The sequence below is a fragment of the Pseudopipra pipra genome, chromosome 19 (genome assembly GCF_036250125.1).
Source record: "Pseudopipra pipra isolate bDixPip1 chromosome 19, bDixPip1.hap1, whole genome shotgun sequence".
NCBI classification, from domain to species: domain Eukaryota; kingdom Metazoa; phylum Chordata; class Aves; order Passeriformes; family Pipridae; genus Pseudopipra; species Pseudopipra pipra.
In genome coordinates this window covers 12734404-12755124 of record NC_087567.1, presented here as the reverse complement: position 1 = coordinate 12755124, position 20721 = coordinate 12734404, and the positions used below count along the sequence as shown (strand labels likewise).

Sequence of the window (20721 nt, the reverse complement as noted above, 5' to 3'; positions counted from 1 at the left end):
AGCGGAATAGACTATCTTCATCTTCTACATACCCTGTACTGTTAGGGCAGAAAGAATATATAGGGCAGCCATTGCCTTTATGGCAGGGAAATTTAATTTGAAGGCCATTAGTGTTCCAGATCACACTCACAGAACAGACTTACGACTGGGGAAATAAGGGGATTGAAGGAAGGAGAGAATAATGGAGAAGATGCAAAGGGAGTAGTGTTTGAGGCTGTGCAAGGCATAAATGTTGAGACTGAAGTAATTTGCTCACACATGTTTTATGTGCAGTGCCTCATCGATTGCCATGCCCTCTGAAGAGGCAGAATTGCTGCTTTGCAATGATTTAAGGTTAGGGTTGAATTCAAAGAAACATTTAAAATTAGCAACATTCAATACAAATGCTCCAAACACATTTCACGGTCTTTTTGTTTTCAAAAACATCTGATCTGGATGGTCTGTGAATTAGGATTTCTTTAGTGATTGGAGGAGTGTATATTCTGCTGTTGCAGAGCTTTCTAATACTCCTGTACCAAATAGTATCTGCATTTTTTAGGTGGATGATGACAAATGTTTCTATCAGTGAGAGAGGATTTTATAGAAGTGGAATCTAAATTAGGCATTCTCTGTTTGGATGAAACCACAGTTATAACACACCACCGTTGGTCTAACGTAACTTCTTTAAAAATGTTTGCAGACACACTTTGAATGAAGAAACAGCAAAAGTAAATAACGTCAGGACCCTAATACCATAGTCCTTATATCCCAGTGATCCTACTAGATTTTTTTCCCTGAAGATTTTGCTGGAATTTCAAGTGACCAGAAGATGTGTTTTCCAATCAATATCTGTGCATTTTAGTTTTTGAGTTTTTTGTCACATCTGGTTTTCCTTTTTTTTCCATCCCCAAAAGCTGCAAATTTGAAAATTGAGGAAGTATAAAGGAGGAAGGAAGCATTTTGGTATTTGTCCTTTTTCCTAAACATATGTAGCTGACTACTCTTTGGAGCTAGCAACCTTTGGTAGGACAGACTAAAGCAGTCCTTCTGGCTTATGATCTAGAGCATCTCACATTTTTGCCCATAAAGTGATTAGGCCATCGCTTTATGCGCACAGGGCTAGATTTCCAAACTAAAATTTCCGAGATAATCTTGAAGGCTACATGCAGCCCATGAAGAAAACTGAGCAATTTCCTTTCAAAAATTTAGGAAATGGAATGATTCTGGGATATGTTACACTATAAGCAAGCTGCTCATATTTTACTGATATAAATAAGGTCTTTTACAGTAAAAGGCACCCATGGCAATCTGGGGTTTGTCAGCCTCTTCAGTTCTGGAAGTCTATATTGCTTATGCATTCAGACTTCCACCATGTATATTAAGGGAAGATAGGCTTCAAGGCCTTTATGAAGGTAGAGCTTCGATCATTATCTGACAAATGTTCCTTTTACAATGCTTGTTGTTAGCTTATCTAACTAACATGTGAAGGAAAGACATTGCTACTTACTTTAAATTGAAATGCTTGGCAGTTTTCTAGATACTGTCCGTTGTCCAGTTATCTGGGTGTAGTCCATACACTCCTTCCCCTTTTTCTGTTTAGCAAAGAACATCCAGCCTCTTTATGTTACTGTGAACAGATGGTCTCTAATGACATTTTCAAGAATTTGACAGGTCAGAAAGGGGACTGCTGGTGAGCCAGTAATGTCTTTAAGGAGATGGGTACATGGAAGAGACAGAGATAGCACAGTTACAGAACAGTGACAAGACAGAGCCACCTGTGGCCGTGGTCCTCCCCAACTATGCCTCCTTCTATGATGTTCTCAGCAGAGCACCTTTTTCCCTGGCAAATCCTCAATAACCAGATCTATTTCTTTTCCTCCTATGGTTCTTTTTTCCCACATATGTTCATGGGTTGTAAGTTTTAGGATCTGTTTGCGTGGTGTGTAGAGACAATATGTGTTGCTTATCAATGAAGGGTTCTTATTGCGTTGTACTTTTATTTTCCAGATATTTCAGTATGATGATAAAATTTCTCTGTGCAAAGATATTCCTACCTTGGAAATAAAAAAGCTGCAGAAGCAGAATGCCAGCCTTCGGGCTGCTATTGCACAAATGAGGAAAGAAATGGAGAGTCTTGATGAGCAGATGTTGTCTTCTCTTCCTCTGACAGAAAACAGACAGCTTGTAGAGCAAGGTAACAGCTCTTGCCAAAGACCTTTAAATTCAGTAAGGAAGTGTAGCAGTCACAGTCACAACCTATGAGGGCTATCCAGCCCATGGGTGTGTAAAACTCATTGCTGTGGGGTTCTCAAGATTGCATAAGCACGCAGTGGTCTGAGATTCTTTATTACAAATTACTACAAAACTATTATTAGTAGTAAAAACAAATGCACACATAAAGTCACTACGAAATTACCACTAGAAAAGCAAATGTGTATATATATTGCAAGAGTAAAGCAAATATATGTATATTACAAGTTATGACAGAATTCCTGCTAGTGAAGCAAGTATATAGAATCACAGAATTGTTTGCGGTGGAAGGGATCTTTAAAAGTCTCCTAGTCCAAACCTCCCTCCCATAGGGGTTTACAGTATATCTGTTTACAGTATATCTACTGAAGTGGTGTACAAAAGGAGGCTCGGGGGGACCTTACCACTCTCTACAACTACCTGAAAGGAGGTTGTTGTGAGGTGAGGGTCTGTCTCTTCTCCTAAGTAATAGGCAATAGGACAAGTTATGCCAGTGCAGGTTTAGAGTGGATATTAGGAAGAAGTTTCTTTTTGGAAAGAGTTATTCAAGCATTGGTGCAAGCAGGTGAGGAAAATGGTTGAGTCACCATCCCTGGAGGTATTTCAAAGACATGTAGATGTGGCACTTGAGGACAGCTTTAGCAGTCAACTTAGCAGTGTTCTATCAATGGTTTGACTTGATGATCTTAAAGGTCTTTTCCAACCTAAATGATGCTATGATTCTAGACATGTATATTCATGAGACAATGTTCTAAAGCAGCTGTTGCTTTTATACTCCTCTTTTAGGTTCAGTGAGCACAAACAAAATTTCAACTGCAACCACTTTGAGCAACATCAAAGTCAGCTCAATTAAGCTGGACTGTATAGTAAACCCAGACACAGAAAAGGTATGAAGAGGTTTAAACTACCTAAAATATCTGTGCGTGTGTGTATGTAATTAAATGCAAAGCACATTATTTTTGTTTGAATGCATACTATAAACTGAAGTAATATATGCTTATATGGCTAGTTAGATGAGAGCCAGCAAAGATTTTTTTCAACCAAACTTGTGGTCATTCTTTCTAGGCAATAAATTTTGATGAGTCATCCCCTGGCACAAGTCACTCCTGATCTTTCAAGCCCATCTTGATTTTTTTTCTCCCCCACTTTCAAATGCTTAAGCTACTATGTATCACGTCTTCAAGTTTTCCATTGTAAATCCGTTATTGTAAATCCAAATGCGACCAGGAGAAAGTTCCACGCCCCAGTGCTGTCTTGGAGCACTCACCACCCACAAAGGAAAAACCCACTGGCTCTGAGAGTGTGTTTTGCTCAGTTCAAGGGTTTACAAATGTCATTCCCACTGTGTTATTTTAAAGAGTAGTGAAAATATCAGCATTAATGTGTGACAGTGGCATCTCTTGGAAAAAATAATAATGCAATTGAAAACTGGGACAAATATCTAATACTGTGTAAGGAGTAAGTCACTGTATGTTCTCCTCTTCCTGTCTCCCATCAAATTCATGGTGAACAGTCTGAAGTAAGATAGTTTAAAATACAATTCAAAAATAATGAGTTTCTAATTGTCATCTGTGAAACCTAACAATATCTGTTTCATGCTTTAATCTTATTGTTAAGACTCACTAGTAACCATCTAAGTTCAAGAAAATTGAAATAATAGCTAAGTAATAAATAAGCATGAGAGGTCCCGATTACGTTAAAAGCTAAGAGCTTAAAAAATGAATCAATATTAATGTTTAAATAAAACTTTGGAGCATTGGGAACCTTGTGTGGAAAAAATGCAAAACCTGCTAGGATCATGTTTAATCTTTGCTGAATATAGAAATATTTTAGAAATATGTTTGTCCATGCTGTCAAATCATATTTTGAAAATCATTGTGTGCCAGTACAGACAGCTCAGATTTATTTTTTCTCTTTGGCCACTTCCAGAACTAGGTGGAAACTAAATTTTATACCAATTATTCTTTTTTTGTTGCTGAAAATGTTTTACAAACTACTGTCCAAGACGCATTTTCATTTTCTTTGCATTTCTTTAAGTTGAGAAAGAGCCTTCAAAGAAAAGTAGACAGTGACTTTGCCTTGGAGACTGTAAAATAGGAAATGAACATTCTCTGTTCAACTTTACACTTTTTCTTCAACTGGATTCTAATGCGTGCTTCTACAAATCTCTCAACCTTCAGACCACACTTTCAAAATATTCATTACAAGCACTATCTGTTTTATTCAGGGGCCAGAACCCAAAGTTCTTGAAGAAAAGATAGTAGATCGTGGACAACAGTTGCCTGATGTAGGTCCTGGTGTTGAGCTTCAATATGGTGTCAAACATGCTCTACAGGGAATGCAAAATAAACTGAAGGAAGCAGCAAGAAAAATCTCAATCCTAAACCAAGAGAAGCGGCAGTTGATTGAAATGGGAAACAGACTCAGGGCAGAACTTGAAATGGTGTTAAAGGAAGGTAAATTTATTCTACAGAAGAGTGCTAACATATATGTAGAATAAAATCTGGGAATCAATTAATCCTTTGAGCTGGAGAGAGCTAGGCTTTAATATGAAAACAAAGTGCTGGACCTGACTGATCCTTGATCTGCATGGTTTGTGTGAGACTGTGGTACTAATTGCTGCAAGTAAGATTATCCTTTGATAGGCACTGCTAATATAGAACAATGGGAGTCTGTATGTAGTAACTTTTGTTGATTAACATCATAGATGAAGGACTCCCTGATGCCTAGATGTCAGTGTGGGAACTGGAAATTGAACTAAGACTTTGTTTATGAGCAGAAAAGAGGTAGTTTATCTTTTGGAATAAAAACTAATGTTTTAGGAAAGTGGAAGAGAAAGCAGAATAAGTTTACTGTAGCACAAACTTGAATTAAGAGTATATATAATGTAAGAAGATTTCACAGTGGATATTTATGTTCCATGTACAGTTTCTCTAGCAATAGAGCAAAGGAAAAAAACCACAAGGCCCATTTCTGCATAGCATTGAACCCATCTGCAGTGAGAAGGCCTGTGTTCTGTGTTTCATTCCTATCTGCTGTAAACACTTGTTGGGAATGTAATATTGATGACAAAATAACAACAAAGAATGCCTTCCTTGGTATTTTCTCTGCTTTATAGGACTTTGGCATCCTGTCGGCTCTAAACACTGCACAGTTTGTATTGCCTCTGGTAGTCTGCTTCCAAGAGAACTTGTGAAAAGAACGCAGTGTCAGCTATCAGCTCTAAAACATCTACAGCACAAACTCACAACACAGGTAATTATATGCTCTCTGAAATGTAGTGATAATGATCCATTAAGCCAGTTCAAATTTCGTGAATGTAACTTTCCTTAAAATTCCACATTTAAATGACTCTTACTGACTTCAGCTCAAATCTATCTTTGGGAGATTTCATAAAATCATAGAATATCCAGAGCTGGAAGGGACCCATGAGGATCTTTGAATCCTGATGCCAGACAGAACAACCTAGAAGTTAAACTGTGTATCTAAGGACATTGTCCCAAATGCTTCTTGAACACAGACAGGCTTGGGGCCATGACCACTCTCTGGGGAGGTTGTTCCACTGCTTGACCACTGTCTCAGGGAAGGACTTCTTCCTAATATTCAGTCTGAATTTCCCCTGATGCAGCTTTAAGCCATTCCCCTGCATCCTATCACTGGACACCAAAAAGAAGAGATCAGCACCTCCTACACTGCTCCCTATCATGAGAAAGTTATAGACTTTATAGCAAGGAGGTCATTCCTCAGTCTTGTCTTTTTTAAGCTGAACAAGCCAAGTATCCTCAGCCGGTCTTCATAAATCTAGCCCTCTGGTCCTTTCACCATCTTTGTTGCTCTTCTTTGGGCACATTCTAATATTTCTATTTCTATATCCTTCTCATATCGTGGAGCCCAAAATTGCACACAGTACTCAAGGTGAGACCGCACCAATGCTGAGTGTAGTGGGACAGTCACTCTTTTGGTTGTTCAGCTGTGCTGTGCTTAACACACCGAGGACACAGTTGGCACTTTTGGCCACCAGGACACACTGTTGACTCACATTGAGCTTGCCAGTTAAGAGTGGTGCTAAAGAAAAAAACCCAAAGCATATTAACCTCTGTAGTTGCTTGGAATAAGTGCTACAAATTACGTAAATGGAGGTTAAGTGACTCAGCTGGTCCAATCTTTTTGGCAATTTAGTTATGCTGAAAACAGATATATTTTTTCCTGTGAAGTAAAACAGCACTTCAGATTGTACCCATGAGGGATATTATTTGGACTAATAACAAAAATTTTTGAGTTAGTAGATCTAAGAAAATACTGTAAAAGTTTGAAATGCAAAGATCATCCAGCAATTAAATTTGAGAACAAGTACTGACAGGGTCAAGTTCAGTGTTCTGCTATCAGGTCTTTAGGCAGACAGTTAGGCAGCTTCCGCACAGGATTGCTATTACCTTGGAGAAAGAATAGTAGTAAAACCAGGTAGTACTTATTTGAAGGGCCCAGACATTTCAATATGAAAGGAAAAGGCTCTCCAAGCATCCAAAGTATGCAGCAGTATTTCAGCCAGAAAAGGCATATTATTTGGGGAAGAAAACAAGTACGTATGTTTCTTGGCTAAGGTGAATTTGTTAGATTGAATCTATGGAAACATTTTGGAATATGTTCTAAGGGAACCTGGCAGGCAAGAACTCTGCATTTGGACATCCTGTCCCAGGTATTTGCATTTCTCTTAGCTTCCTCCTAGCAGAAGGTATCCAACAAGAGAGGCTCTCTTGTCTGGTAGAGAAAGGTTGCCTGAAGTCCAAAGGCTGTGCTGTTAAGAGTCAATTAGAACCAAATTTGAACAGGTTGCTTCAGTGAAAATAACTCCCTGTTCTTCTTTACTGCCCATTAGTCAATGAAGAAGTTTTAAAGGTTGCAGTGTGAACAAACATTGTAGACCATCGATCTGACAGTGATAAACTGAAAATGCCATCTGCTGTACCTTTCCAGAGCTAATGGAGACTTGTTCTCCCTCGGATATAGTAGATAGTCTAAGACAACAGAAATTGAGAACTGTAAAAGGTCAGCCAGGTAAGTGCAATGTGTGCTGGAGAATCTGGTATATTTTAGCAAATTTATCTAATCAAGTTCTTTTGATGTCAAAAGTATTAGTGAGGGCATGAAAAATATGATTTAGGACATAACATAGTGAAAGCCATCTAGGTTTTGAGCTGGGAAGATTCAAATTACTGTGAGAACACATCTGGTAATGCAGCACTGTTTTTCAACTCTTCATTAACAGTCTGAGGGCATGATCAAGAGCTGTCACAGCAGCACCACCACAAGAAGTATTAGCATCTCGTTGTAGCGCAAGGAGGGTCCTCAGAGAAAAGAACTGAGCATCAAATAAATAGCCTCGCTGACATATCAATGACACATCTTATGGGACAGTGGCATGAGCTACTTCTGGAGCAGGAAATCTTTAATTTCTTGTAAAACTCCAAGGTGGAAAGTTCAAATCTGGTCCTCTGTAACAGTCCTCAGCATAGGATTCTGATCTTCCTCTGTGAGGTTTCAGAAGGGAATAGGTGAGGCAGCTGTTACAGTGTGCTGAATGCCTGAAATGTGGTCTGCCAACAGGAGAATTTACTGTGTAATGCTTCAGCATGCTTGTGGATGGATCATTTGTTTAGGATGCTTGTGAACATCTTATTTACTTAAAGTTGCAAGCTTGGCATCCTTTGTTCACTTGAACTTTCAGCTCACTGTTTCAGAAATAGTGATCTTCCTAAACTCTTTAACACTGGAAATAATTTTTATGAAGGAAATTAGGGTACAGCAAAGCATTTGAGTAGACCTCTTGTAACCTGTTTTTCCATCTGTACACTGCTGGGATTGAGTCTGAAAAAGATTAGCTAAATGCTTACACTAAACGTATCTAAAGACGATTTCCAGATCTGTGCAAAATTCCCACAATTCAAAACCACATTTTTTACAACTTCTTTTTTCTCATTCACCTCTTTTTCTTTCTTTCACAGCTCATCTTAGAATTTAGCTGACTCTTAAAGTAAGACCAATGAGTATTCATCTCCCATCCATCCCAGTCTTCTGTGGCCTTATTTTTAATGAGCTAGATACTGTGTTTGTATTTTTCTACACATCTCGTGTCTCATGTGTTCTGTTAAAAATCATTAAAGATAATTCTTACTTTTGTAAGAATAAATAGATTTTAAAAATACAGTTATGTCCATGGCACTTGGAGAGGTAGCATTTGACTGTGAGTTTCCAGTTGGTGTGCTAAATTCTGGGAGTAGTTGTTCAATCTCTTCAGCTGATAGCTTGCTTGGAGGTCATGGCTGAAGTGGCTGTCATTGAGTATCTTTCCACCTCTGGAACCTTTGAAAACATCATTTGTCCAGACTAGAAAGCATAGCCCTTCTTATATCCAGGCTATTCAGTACTCTAATTCCAGGCTGCTCTTTACCCAGAACAGACCTGCTGAGGCTTCAGCTCCTGCACTGAAGCTGAGCTCCGGGCTGACCTTCAAAAACTGCTGTTATTCTAGTTCAGGTATTTTTATTCTAGCTGATCACTCTCACTAGCCAGGCTACATTTGCTCCTGTGTTCAAAATCATCATCCTTAACAAAAACTGAGAGAATTTATTACTGTCATAGCTACAGGAATTTCACTGTTAGTTATTTTATATGATGGGATCACATTTTGTTTCTTTAGCCTTAAATATATAGCAAAAGGCTTTGATGTTTATTTTCATGTCCTTTGAGAGGGCTGAAGTAGTTTGCTTTTCATCAAATCTCATTTTAATTACTACATGTTGAAAGTTGGTGAAACTTTGTGGGGTAAATTAGGTTTTTTTAGTTGCTGACAAATTACTTTTCCATAGCTGCCTTATTTTAATTGGATTTTTAGATATTCTTTTGGAGTTTTTCTTCTGTAATTTAACCATGAGAAAAGACAAAAGCAAAGAATGACCCTGACAATATAAACCTGAGTAACAAGCAGAGTGATAGTAACAGCACCAGGAAATATAGATTTTGAACAGATTTAATACAAGGTTTATTAGGAAGGTAGTTTGGCCCTGTTGATCTGGAGGGAACATAATTTTTTATGTTCCTTATTTTGATTATTTTAAATCTAGCAGTGTAACAGCAAACTGAGCTATAAATGTATTATTTTTAGAGACCATGAGTTATTTGTGTAAATGTAATATTTCATATTAGAAGCTGCAATATGCAAGGCAACAGCATCCCTCGAGGTTCTCTTCTCTAGTTGCCTGCCCTGGCTTAAAGGAAGAAGAAGCTCCAAGCAACTGTGGGGAAGAAATAGAATTGCCATCCTCTGAGGTACAGTGCAGTTTTATCATCAGTGTAATCACCTTAAATTGGACTTTTCAATTTGAATTGCTCAACATCTCCTGGAAGACTTAAAAATCAATGTATTTTTTAAATTACGAATTTTTCCTGTACAAAATAGCATTTGTTAACACTAGATAAACTAGGGTTTCTCAATCACTGTCACGATGTTGTAATTAATCTTGTACAACCTTTCAAAAGTAAAAATAATAGTTTTCTTTTGTCTTGCCTCTTGCTGAAACCTTGTATCTTTCCAAGTCCAAGATGCCACTATGAAATTTAACGAATTTTCAGATGTCTTTGATGTGAAAAGTATGTTTTTCTGTAAGATTATCTTTGAATTTGAACAGGTTCAGCTAGATTTCTCTATTGAAAATCATGGGCCAGAGCAACAAAAGGCAAATGCATCCTCAAAGATTGTTCAAAGTCAGCCGCTCAGGCAGAGTCCTAGTCAAGTCCAGCAGGTCCAGCTTTCTTCATCTAGAGCATATAAATTCTGTCAAGGTGTTTGGCAAACTTTAGAAATGGGATCAAGCCTTTCTATTCTCAGTCCTCAAAAGAACAGCAACCAAGGTAAGTCCGCTTTGTAAAGTAGTCACAGTATTTGACTCTTCTTGAAGATTGGAAGGACGGTAGTGGAATTCTGTCCCCTTCCACTAATTATTTTACTTGACTGCTGCTGTTGTTACAGTCCTATCATCAGAATCTGAATGAGTTACTTGAAGGGAATTCCACTGTTGCCATCAGAAGTAAGAATTAAGAGGAACATCTATAAAGCTCTTTGGTTTTAATGCCATTGTTGCAAATACTTCTCCACTTTTATTAAGTACTCCTGGAAATTGCAAATTCTGTTTTGACATAGTCTAAAACTTAGCTGGGGCAGATATGAAAGTGTCTGTTTTAGAACTGCACACTCTATGTGTTGCTTAGTAACTGTTAGATCAAATTGTAATTTGGCAAATCATTGCTTAATTGTTATTTTTGTAGCAGGTTAATTGCTCCAATACTCCTTAATGTGCTGAGACCTAAAAGCCAAAAGTGACATCACGGGCATAATGTGGTATATGCTGTGGGCACAAAATGAATTAGGTATTGATATTCACCAGAGTTTTATAGTCCAGTGCAACAAGTTGGAAGAGAAAAAAATAAAAGCAGACACATATTCTTATATGTGAGACAGTGTCAGGGTTAGGATGAGAGGTAAAACCTAGGTCATAGACTGAACTTTAATCAGTGTTATACGTCTACAAAAAGCACCATGTTCTTGGAATATTTAGCAAGAGCACCATTTGTAAGATGTGTGCAGTAAAGTGTAGTTCTTAACAGGCAAATTGTAAAGGAACTTTTTAATGGTAGCTATTATGTTGAGCAGTGTATTGCAGATTAATATTACATCTCCCAAACTGTTGGCCTGTTCATGGAGTAATCCTTCATCGGCAAAACTTTGGGAAACTGTTCTAACACCTGCTGTGGATCGGACAAAAAGTAACAGACTTACAAACTTCAGGGATGGCTAACAGCAGGATGGCTAATAGCAGACTGTGTTCCCTAGAGAGACTGTAGACTCTTCTTTATTAAAGGTCTTTATAAGTAGACAGACAAACATTTCTCCAGAATGTTCCAAGTAAAGGTGATCATCATTATTCCTGAGATCTGACAGCATCTGTGGAATAATATGACAGCCATTTAGCCTTTTCAAATGAGCTTTATATTGGCAATGACCTGTTACCATTACATGGATACTCATGTGCCATTAACCACATATCAGACTGCAGGAACAAGAATGCAACCAGTGAGCTAAGGGATTTGTTCACTTCTGTTTGATACTTGTGAGGCCACATCTGGAGACAGTGCCCAGCTTTGAACCCTCTGGTACAAAGGACTGACAAACTGGAGTCCAGAGCAGAATCACTAAATTGCTGGGGCACAGGAACACGCTGCATGAGAAGAGGCTGAGAGAGCTGGGTTGTTGAGCGTGGAAAAGAGTCAGTGAGTGGTGTTATTGCTGCTTTTTAACTACCCAGAGAGGGATTTTGGAGAAGACAGAAAAAGAGTCTTAGAGGTGCACAGTGAAAAGAAAAGAGGCAATATATTGTCAAGATATTCTGAGCAGGGAGTGATAAGCACTGTGACATTTCACCCAGAAGTCCTTTCCAGCCTATGTTACATCTACTTTTAAGTCAGTATATGGATGCAATGAACCATCTTTAGCAGCTCACAAGAAAAAATACTTTAAAGGGCTTTCAAAATGAGAAGTGGATTATAAGTGTATTTACTCACAAGAGCAGTCCATTGCAGGGACAAAGTAATGTCCATTGATAGACCTGTAGGACTGGAATGGACATAGTGCTGACAGTCATGATTCATGTGCTTTTTTTGTGAAGCTGGGACTGAAATAGGAAGAGTTATTTCAGGTCAGGCCTATATTGGCAGGATAAGCAAAAGGATGTCTTTGAAACATTACTGATAGTGCCATGCAGTTTCGTGCTGTTGTATGTGTGATGCAACAGCTCTGGCAGCCTTACAAGGACATCAGTTTCTTAATGTCTAGAAATTTCCAGCCACTGTTGCAAAACTTAATGTAGATTTTTGGGGATCTAGAGAATAGCAAAAGGGAAAGGTAGTACTGCCAATGTGAAACAAGTGAAACATCAGTAAGGGCTGATATTTTCCTGAGAACAACTTTAATTTTATCTCTGCAACCAGATTTATCTGAAGAACCCCAGAGTGGAACTTCTAATTCAAACGTGCAGGCCCTGAAATGCTGCATTGCAAGAATAAGATTTTTAAATGCTCTTTTTTGCTGCCTAGCTTTCTCCTCCAGGAAACCAACCAAAAGGTGTCCTTAATTCTACTAAAGTGAATTCTGCATTTCAGAAAACAAGATTGTGAAAGCAAAATTTTTCCTTTTGGAAGGACATCCCCTTAGAAGCAAAATATACAAAATTTTCAAGTTCTGATTTTTAGTTGAGGCTTGCATTATTTTTCATGCCTGAGCTATGGAAAATTAATTCAATCTTTCCTGTTTAATTCCACTCACTTGAATTTAGTACATTCATCAAACACATGGTTAGATAGAACTGTCATTAAGATAAAGTGACTCAGAACTGGGCTTTCAGGTACAAGTGACACACACAGAGACTTGGAAGCTCAGTAACAAGAATGATTTCATAGAATCATAGAATCAGCCGAGTTGGAAGGGACCTCTGAGATCATCAAGTCCAAACCTTGGTTCACTACCGCTGTGGTTCCCAGACTATGGCCCTAATTGCCACATCCAGTCTCATCTTAAAAACCTCCAGGGATGGAGAATCCACCACTTCCAAGTTCGCTCTGTCCAAATTTATTATATCAGTAGCTATGTTTTAGGGACATTTCTGGTGAAACAGAGAACTGTAGCACGAAAATTATTTTTCTGAACCTGTTACACAGTTTGATTCATTTTTTTCATGTACAGAACATCCTATTGACACTCAAAATGGTTGGCATGTCAAGTAAGCCCTGCGATTTGCTCTGTTTCCAGCATATGACATAATGCAATGACTCAATGCTCAGTGTGTTTTGAAGTGTTAATGACTACATCTTAATACTGAATTACTGAAGTAGACTGTTATAGCCTTTATTCATTTCACCATCAAATTCAGAACTTGTATAAACTTCCAAGCAAGTCAAAAGGCTATGAGATATTTTAATTTTCTCTCTCTTTACTCTACTTGCTAATTTTCAGTCTATATTGTAGAAATGAAATGGATTTAATAGCTTATATGTTAATTCTGTACATAACTAGAGAGCAGGTATCTAGAAGGAACATAGGTTCCTGCCGAATGTGTTTTTCTTGTTCCATATTATTAAAAGAAAAAGAACCTGCTACAGAGGTAGACAGGTACAAGCCATGATGATAACAAAAGGCTCCATAAGATACATAGGCTGTACTAGTAAGAAATAAGCTTCTGTATTTCTTTCCTTTTTAAATGCTCTATGCCAGAGGCTGAGAGCAGGTGAAAGATTTTGGTTGGTGATCCACATCATGCGTGTCTTGAATGCCGATGACAAGCCACCCTCAAAGGAAAGTTGCTTATCAGATTAGTTGTCTGCTTTCCTCTGAAAATCATGGCACACATGTACAGCCAGGTGATCAGGTGATGTATGTCTGCTGCAAGTTTTCTCCATTCACCAGGGGGCTATCGGGCCTTTTTAGATTTCAGAGTAACTGTTAGGCAGGAGGAGGGGAAGCTTTGTAAAACATTTAGAAAACTGAAATTTATTTCCTTTGAGTAATTTAGCTTAATAAAGTTATTACTTGCTGTTGGAGACACTAGTTTTTTGGGGAAAAAAAGGCAAACATCACCTATTAAAGTTCAACTCTAAGACTGCATTTAGCATAAAGCCAGTACTGTGAAGGGCCCTGTGTGGTACCGTGTGAACAGATCAGTATCAGCTGTATCTTGTGGGGTCAGCAGAGGCTGGGGTCAGTGCAGAGGGAATAAGGGCGTAAGGCAAGCTGTGTTCTCATTAGACACTGGATTTATACATGTTTGGGGTAGATGAAACTTTGTATTTTCATGTCCCACTCTACATTTTGAGAAACCCCACCTCCACAGGTACTCAGTATGTGTCCTGAATTTACTAATTGGAGTTTACATTGTAGCCTAACAAAGAATAGGAATGAGCTGCTTTGAGGCAAAGTAACTTTTCTGGTTTGCTGCTTGAGCTTAGGGGAGTTTCTTCTGCTATAATTCTCATTGTTACTTGCAAAGCTCTGTGGTCTGAAATGCCACACTTTATGGATCAAAAGTTATCTTAAGTGTTTCCACACTAGACAGAATTTCAACAGCTTTGACATCACTGACAGTTCTAAGAGCAATCCATGGGGGTAAAAAGCTGGCCAGAGAAAGAATCTGGTGAAATATTAACAAACAGAAAGAGTGCTCTGGCTCTGGCTTCATTCCGGCTCCAATCAGAGACAGACTCATGATCTCTTTTCTGCGTTACATAAAACTTCATCTTTGAAGTGTTTCACAAATATTAACTAATCTCCTAGTTACATTTTCTTCACTTACATGTTCTTCTCCTGAATAGGAACTTGTTTGAGTTGGTGTTCCTTCAGAAACACTGTTAGCCATAAGCAAATACTAGTGACAAATTTGTTAAATGAAATTTTCCATCTGGGGAAATTTCAGTTTGCTCATAGAACATGTCTATATATATTTCTTTCATTCTGAGAAAAAAATTCTGTGAATATTAATTTCTGACCAAAGTTAACACACATCAAATTGAAGAGATGTTAAGCATTTCAATACACCAAACATTTAGTTCCATTTCCAAAAGCAGGTTAGATGCTTAACTATGATCTTGCTAGCTCTGGTTGCCAAGGTCACTTCTGAAAGTAAGTTTCAGGCTTGTAAATTAGGTGTGTTTTTTCATTGGTGTGAAAACCAAGCTACTGCATTCAAATTTTACTGTACAGTGCATATTCATGCTGATCTTATTCAGGGTCCCTCACAGATGTGAACAGTCCCGAGCAGAACCAGCAATACAGTAAGGTCTTTATTCAGTATTCTCTTAGGATATTTCACTTTAAGTAGTATTTCTCATTCTGGGGTATTGATTCTTCATCTTTTTCCATTTTTGGAAATAACTGTACATTAGCACACATTTTTGGCAGTTCAAAACTTTTTAAAATAGCCTTATACAATGCTCGTGTCCTGTGTTGTTGTTCCAAACACCTAAATTAGCCTTTACTAGTTACAACTGTAGTTTCTCTGTGAATGACAGGAGACAAGCATACAGAAGTCTTCAGAGGAAGGGATGCATGTGATGCACTGGTGCGTGGTTACTTTGCCTTTGGATTTACACGATTAGGGCATCCCACATTAAGTTCTGAAAATCATCCCCTTTATTGAATACAAAACACCCTTGAAAACTGAGTGAATATTTAAAAAACCAGACTGTCTGTAAGCAGTAAGTGTGTGCTATTTATGGATCTGCTCATTGCTGTTATTCAGATCACAGGTGCTAGGTAATATCATTCTGCTGCTGTTCCTGTTCACGACGATAATCCTTGAAGCCGTACCTTTCAGACACAGCTGCCTGTACTGTTCTAAATGGTTTATGTTGTGAAATTCTGCATTATTATCTGCCAGATGTGGTAGAGGTACTATAATGAATAAAGTCCATTTTCCAGGTAGGAAAATACACTCAAAGACCTTCATGAGTTCAAGCATGCTCTTCCATACCTTCTACATCTGTAGGAAGCCACTAGGTGGCAAGCTGGACAACAGGATTTCACATCCACAGTGCAAGAGCCCACTGAGCCTTTGACACCTGTGATAACAAATGCCACTAAGCTGACTCCATGCAGAGATGACACACACGAGTGAACAGCTGGTTCAAGCTAAGCCTGAATATAAAAATTATTTTGAAAAATGTCATGTTTTGACACTAGCCACAGTGTCATGCTTTGCATAGAGCTATAAACCTTCAATAGATCAATTCATTCCAGAATTCAGGAATATTTTTTATTTTCTTCCATGTTAAATTTTGTTTGGACTTTCTACCATGTCTAGTTGACTTTGAAAATTTACCTTCCCCTACTAATAACTTTTCTTTGTCCATTTGTGTGCCTTTTATTTTGCTCTGTGATTGAATAGTCTCTGGGACTGCAGCCTGTGGTACAGAATGCTGTAGTGTGTATTATCCCAAGTATATTATGACTACTCTTCCTGTCTGCTTTGGCTCTTCATAGAAAATGTGACGTCTTAGTGCCTTGAAAAAATAAGGATTAAGTGGCTGGAGCCAAACACCTGTAAATATTACCTATAGCTTATAGTGAATACTTTGACCAGTTACACTTATCTTACCTAATGAAACCTGTGACAAGACTAAAGTTCAGTTAGTTGGACATAATGGTTTTCAGAGAATTATGTGAGAAGCTGCAGGATGGACTCCAGCTGATATTAGGACCAGTCCCACTGCTTCCCATCCAAAGATACTACTTTTTGAGTTAGTTCTCTCTAATACAGACAAGATATTTTAGACAACAAAATCAAAGATTTCCACAGTAAATGCCTTCCTCTGCGAGAGAAGATTGAAAAAAAGCCCCAAAAGGTAATGGTAATAGTGCAGCTTTGTCAAGCCAACAGAATTGCCTCTGAGCCTTTTGTATCATGCATACCCAAACATATTCTCTCACAATGGAGAGAAGGGTAAACTTGTAAAATGTGATGTTTAAAAACAGCTGAACAGATAGGTAGTGCTTAACTCAACAGTCACACCAACCTCCCAGCTGTCTTCCTCTCTTAAGCAGTCTGATGCTAATGGAGATGAACAGCTACAGATGGAGCGAGGATTGAGCAGGAGATGCTGATGTGTTACACCATCAGTAGAGCACACCTTAATGGACAGTTCTGGGCCTCCTATGTACAGAAATGATTTTGTTAATATAAGATTGTCACAATACGGCACTGTGGCAGCAGTGTATTTAGAGGAAAAGAGTAAACCAGTTCTCTTCATCTACCCAGTCTCATAATTACATATAAACATAACTACGAAGTATTTTTCTGTATTTTTTTGAGCAGTGGAATTGGAAGTTATACATTCAACCAAGCAATCTGAAGAATCTCAGCAAAATGTCAAAGCCAAGGATAAACTTGAAGTGCCAGCTGGAGATTTGACAGTCAGAGGAACAAGGCTGGAAGTTCAGCAGAAGTTAAAATCCAGGAATTTATCTTGTGCTCATCCATTAAAACCAAAAATCTCTTCTAACATGGCAAAAATCCGCAACTATAATATTAAAGACTGATTTCTATGTTGGCAGCAGGTTCCAGATCTACAGTTGCTATTAATTTACTTTGAAGTCTCTAAATCAGATCTAAATATTTGCTTCATTTTTGTATGTTGAGTTATTTGCAGCCAGAAGGGAGAACAAATACCCCGTTTCACACAGCGACCTCTGAAATAAAGGGTTAATGTGTGTACATTATGAGATTACAGTCTTCACTGTTAATACTTATTTCTTTTAATTATATGTGTTAAATTTTGCTTGCATCATGGATTTAGAAATGCCCAGTTAACACATAGGTAAAGCCTTGTGCCTTCAGGCAGGGCTTCCAGGTCTTTAGCAAATTTTTTGTTGAGAAACTGTAGATGTGATTTAAGCTTAGCAGTGGGATGCCTCAACCTACTTGTTTTCTTCTAATTAACAATGCAACCGTTAATCCTGTGCAGCTATCTTTCTACTTGAAAGTAAAGGGGTTGAAAAGATTACACCTGAGTCTGTATTGTTTCTCATATTCTGTAGCTCCTCCCACTTGTTCAGATATAATGAGAGTATAAAATTAAATCTCTATTGTCACACTAGTAATTATATTTTTCCTTGACGTGAGACTGCATGGACTTTAAAGCAGTGAAAAACACTGCTAATGAGTTAGGATCATACCCTCAGAATCATACCAGATGCACTGTAAGATATAAGTCTTAAAACATAAAACTAAAAGAAACTTGAGTTAGCTGGGATGTAAGAAAGGATATCTCTGTAGCAATGAACACACCAGGACATTGAAACAAGTAATGAATGTATTTTTGTAACGTTTCCGTAATGCTGAGCTGTCTTGGGATATTACAGCGATGAACTTTACGTAAAGGAAATACACTTGAAGAATTCAATAAAAAACTTTTTTTATGGCGTCTCTGTCTATGGAGATAATCAAAACCCAACTAGATGTGGTCCTGGACAGCCTGTTCCAGATGACCCTGGAGCTGAGGGCTTGGACTAGGTAATCTCACGAGGTACCTTCCAACGTAAGAGGTCCTTTGAGTCTGTGAGTGGTATCACTGAAGTGAATAATACTTCTCAGTTGCTGCTAAACATATAAAATCTAAACAGGAAGAGAGCCTCTTACCCATGAATGTCTTTTTTTTCTGTAGCGCTTTTCTTTTTAGAAATGCTTCTCTGGTACTCTTGCAAACAGGTGCTCTCCTCAGCATCTGACAAAGTGGTAGAAATCAGTTTGAGAATTTGAATAATTGTTTTCTAGTACCTGCTGTAAATGTTTTGCTTTAGTGCAAAGGTGCTGTGATATTATGATCAGATGCTAAATCTGCAATAAATTTCATGAGATGTTACCAAGCCAATATGAGGCCTGAGAGACCTTGTGAGCGTCTTTCTAAATCTTTTTGTTACTTGAAAATCCTGTCATTAGATTCAACATTGTTCATGAGCCAGAACGACATGATGCATTCCCTTGAACCAGGCCCTGAATAAGCTCTTTCTGTAGCTCAAAGCATAGTGGTTTCTAACAAGTACAGGAATTTTGGCCCCGATCACACCAGTTAAAGCACTCACTAGTTATTTCTAGAACTCATGGTGTAAATTCTGAAGTTTTTAATAACTGCAGATTAGCCTGAAAAATTATTTTTATTTTCATGTTTAATAACTGTGGAGATGCACAATAGTTCAGTTGTATGAGATTCTGTGCATTTACAGGTGTTAAAAGCAGTGTAAAAGAGCAGTTTGTTCCTTAATCTTTGTAACACTGTATGTAAGCCTGGAAAACACTACTCTATTCCTTACATCATGGATATAAGCTCATGGGCTGCAGACTTCAGAAATGCTTTTGTATAGGTTTCTATGCAGGTTTTTATGGTTTTTTTTGTTTGTTCACTTGTTTGAGGGTTTTCCGAGTGGGGTTTTTTTTTCTTTTTTTTGTGGTTTTTTTTGTGGTTGGTGGTGTGTCCCCCTTCCCCTGACCCCAGTAAGTCACCTGGCATGCCTGGTCATGCAGACCTCTTGCCAGAAATGCAGCTTTAATATATTCAGTTTCCCTGAGAAACAGGTTTCCTTAAGTCAACTGTAGGTAAGTGAAGATGATAGCTCTTGGGTGTTTAATTTTATTTTACTTGTGATAGAAAAAAAAAAGCAGTTAAATCACTGTACGTTTGTTTCAGAGTAACTGTAAGAACATACCCTGTACGGTGAAAATTAACAAAGTATGCATAATAATAAATAACATGACCATATTGCTTGGATCCTGCATGGGGAGGTTGTGCTAAGGGTGTACTGAATACAGCAGGAAAACTCTCATATATTATGATCAAAATATTTAATAAATTGGGCATTGATTCTTAAGAACCAGATGAGAAGAGTGGAAACAAGGTACTACTGTGGCTACAAAGAAAGGAGTGCCTACAAAAAAGAGAATTCAGGCTGGTCATAGAGTACTGAAAAGGTAAAAGAGTAAATTATTGATTTTTCTTATCGAAGGGCTAAAAAACTGTTATGCTGAGGAATATATGGATAAAGGCAAAAGGTCTGCCCCGAGAAGGTCGGAATGGAGCTGTATTGCCAAGTGGCAGCGCAGGCGCCACTGGGAGCGGGGCCTGTGCCCGGAGCCGGGTCTCCCCGGGACCAGGGGTGAGGCGGGGGCTTTCGGCGTCTCGGCGCTCGGGCCCGTGTTTGCTGACCGAAAGGCAGGAAGGATCTTTTTGTGTTGGAGTCGTAGGCAATAAAGAAGAAAACTGAAATTCGTTGACTCTTTGGCTTTAATTGAAGGTGTGTAAGTTACTGGGGAAGTAGATGAAAGGTGTCTGCACGCCGAGAGATCCGCCCCGTTCCGTCGGTGGAAGAGGGGCGTACCGGGGCACGGCGAGGAGGGAGCCCCTGGCACGCCCGCCGCCTCCGGACCCGCTCTGCTGCCGCCAGTGAGGGCCGCGCGGCGGTCCCGGGCACGGGGCAGAGCATCCCTGGCCGGCGTGCCGGCTGCCCTGTGGTAACCCCGGCACCGCGCTCCGCTGGGGTGAACGACCGCCGCCGCCGGAGAGCAGCGGGCGCTGCTCGCTCTGCCGGCGGCCCCGAACGCCCCTCCGCCGTCACCACATCGCCTTATCGCCTATAGCAACGCCGCGCGGGCGCCGCGATTGGCAGGGCCGCGCCCCCGCCCCCGCGTCCCCGCCCCCGCATTGGGTGCCGGCCCGAGATTGCGCGTCCGGCCCCGCGTCCCTTTGTGCGGGCGCTGCGTGATCCGGACGCGCTTGGACCGGCGCCCGCCGAGCCTCCGCATCAATCGCCGAGCCACGGTGCCGGCGCGGCCGTACCCCCGCCACAGTGTGCACACCCGCGGGGAGGTGGGAGAGGGACACGAAGAGCTCCGCGCCCACGGT

The 20721-nt window shown here is 39.4% G+C and overlaps 1 protein-coding gene across 1 annotated transcript in view; it reads left to right on the top strand.

Moving 5' to 3' along the window:
• Nucleotides 1–20085, top strand: part of CCDC57 (coiled-coil domain containing 57) — a 34085-nt gene extending 14000 nt beyond the window's left edge. The window contains exons 5-11 of the mRNA XM_064676449.1: nt 1987–2173; nt 3016–3116; nt 4457–4685; nt 5348–5484; nt 9433–9555; nt 9915–10137; nt 17139–20085. Coding sequence (XP_064532519.1) covers nt 1987–2173; nt 3016–3116; nt 4457–4685; nt 5348–5484; nt 9433–9555; nt 9915–10137; nt 17139–17365 — 1227 coding nt within the window. The 3' untranslated portion in view covers nt 17366–20085. The remainder of the gene's footprint in view (nt 1–1986; nt 2174–3015; nt 3117–4456; nt 4686–5347; nt 5485–9432; nt 9556–9914; nt 10138–17138) is intronic.
• Nucleotides 20086–20721: the final 636 nt, after the last annotated feature.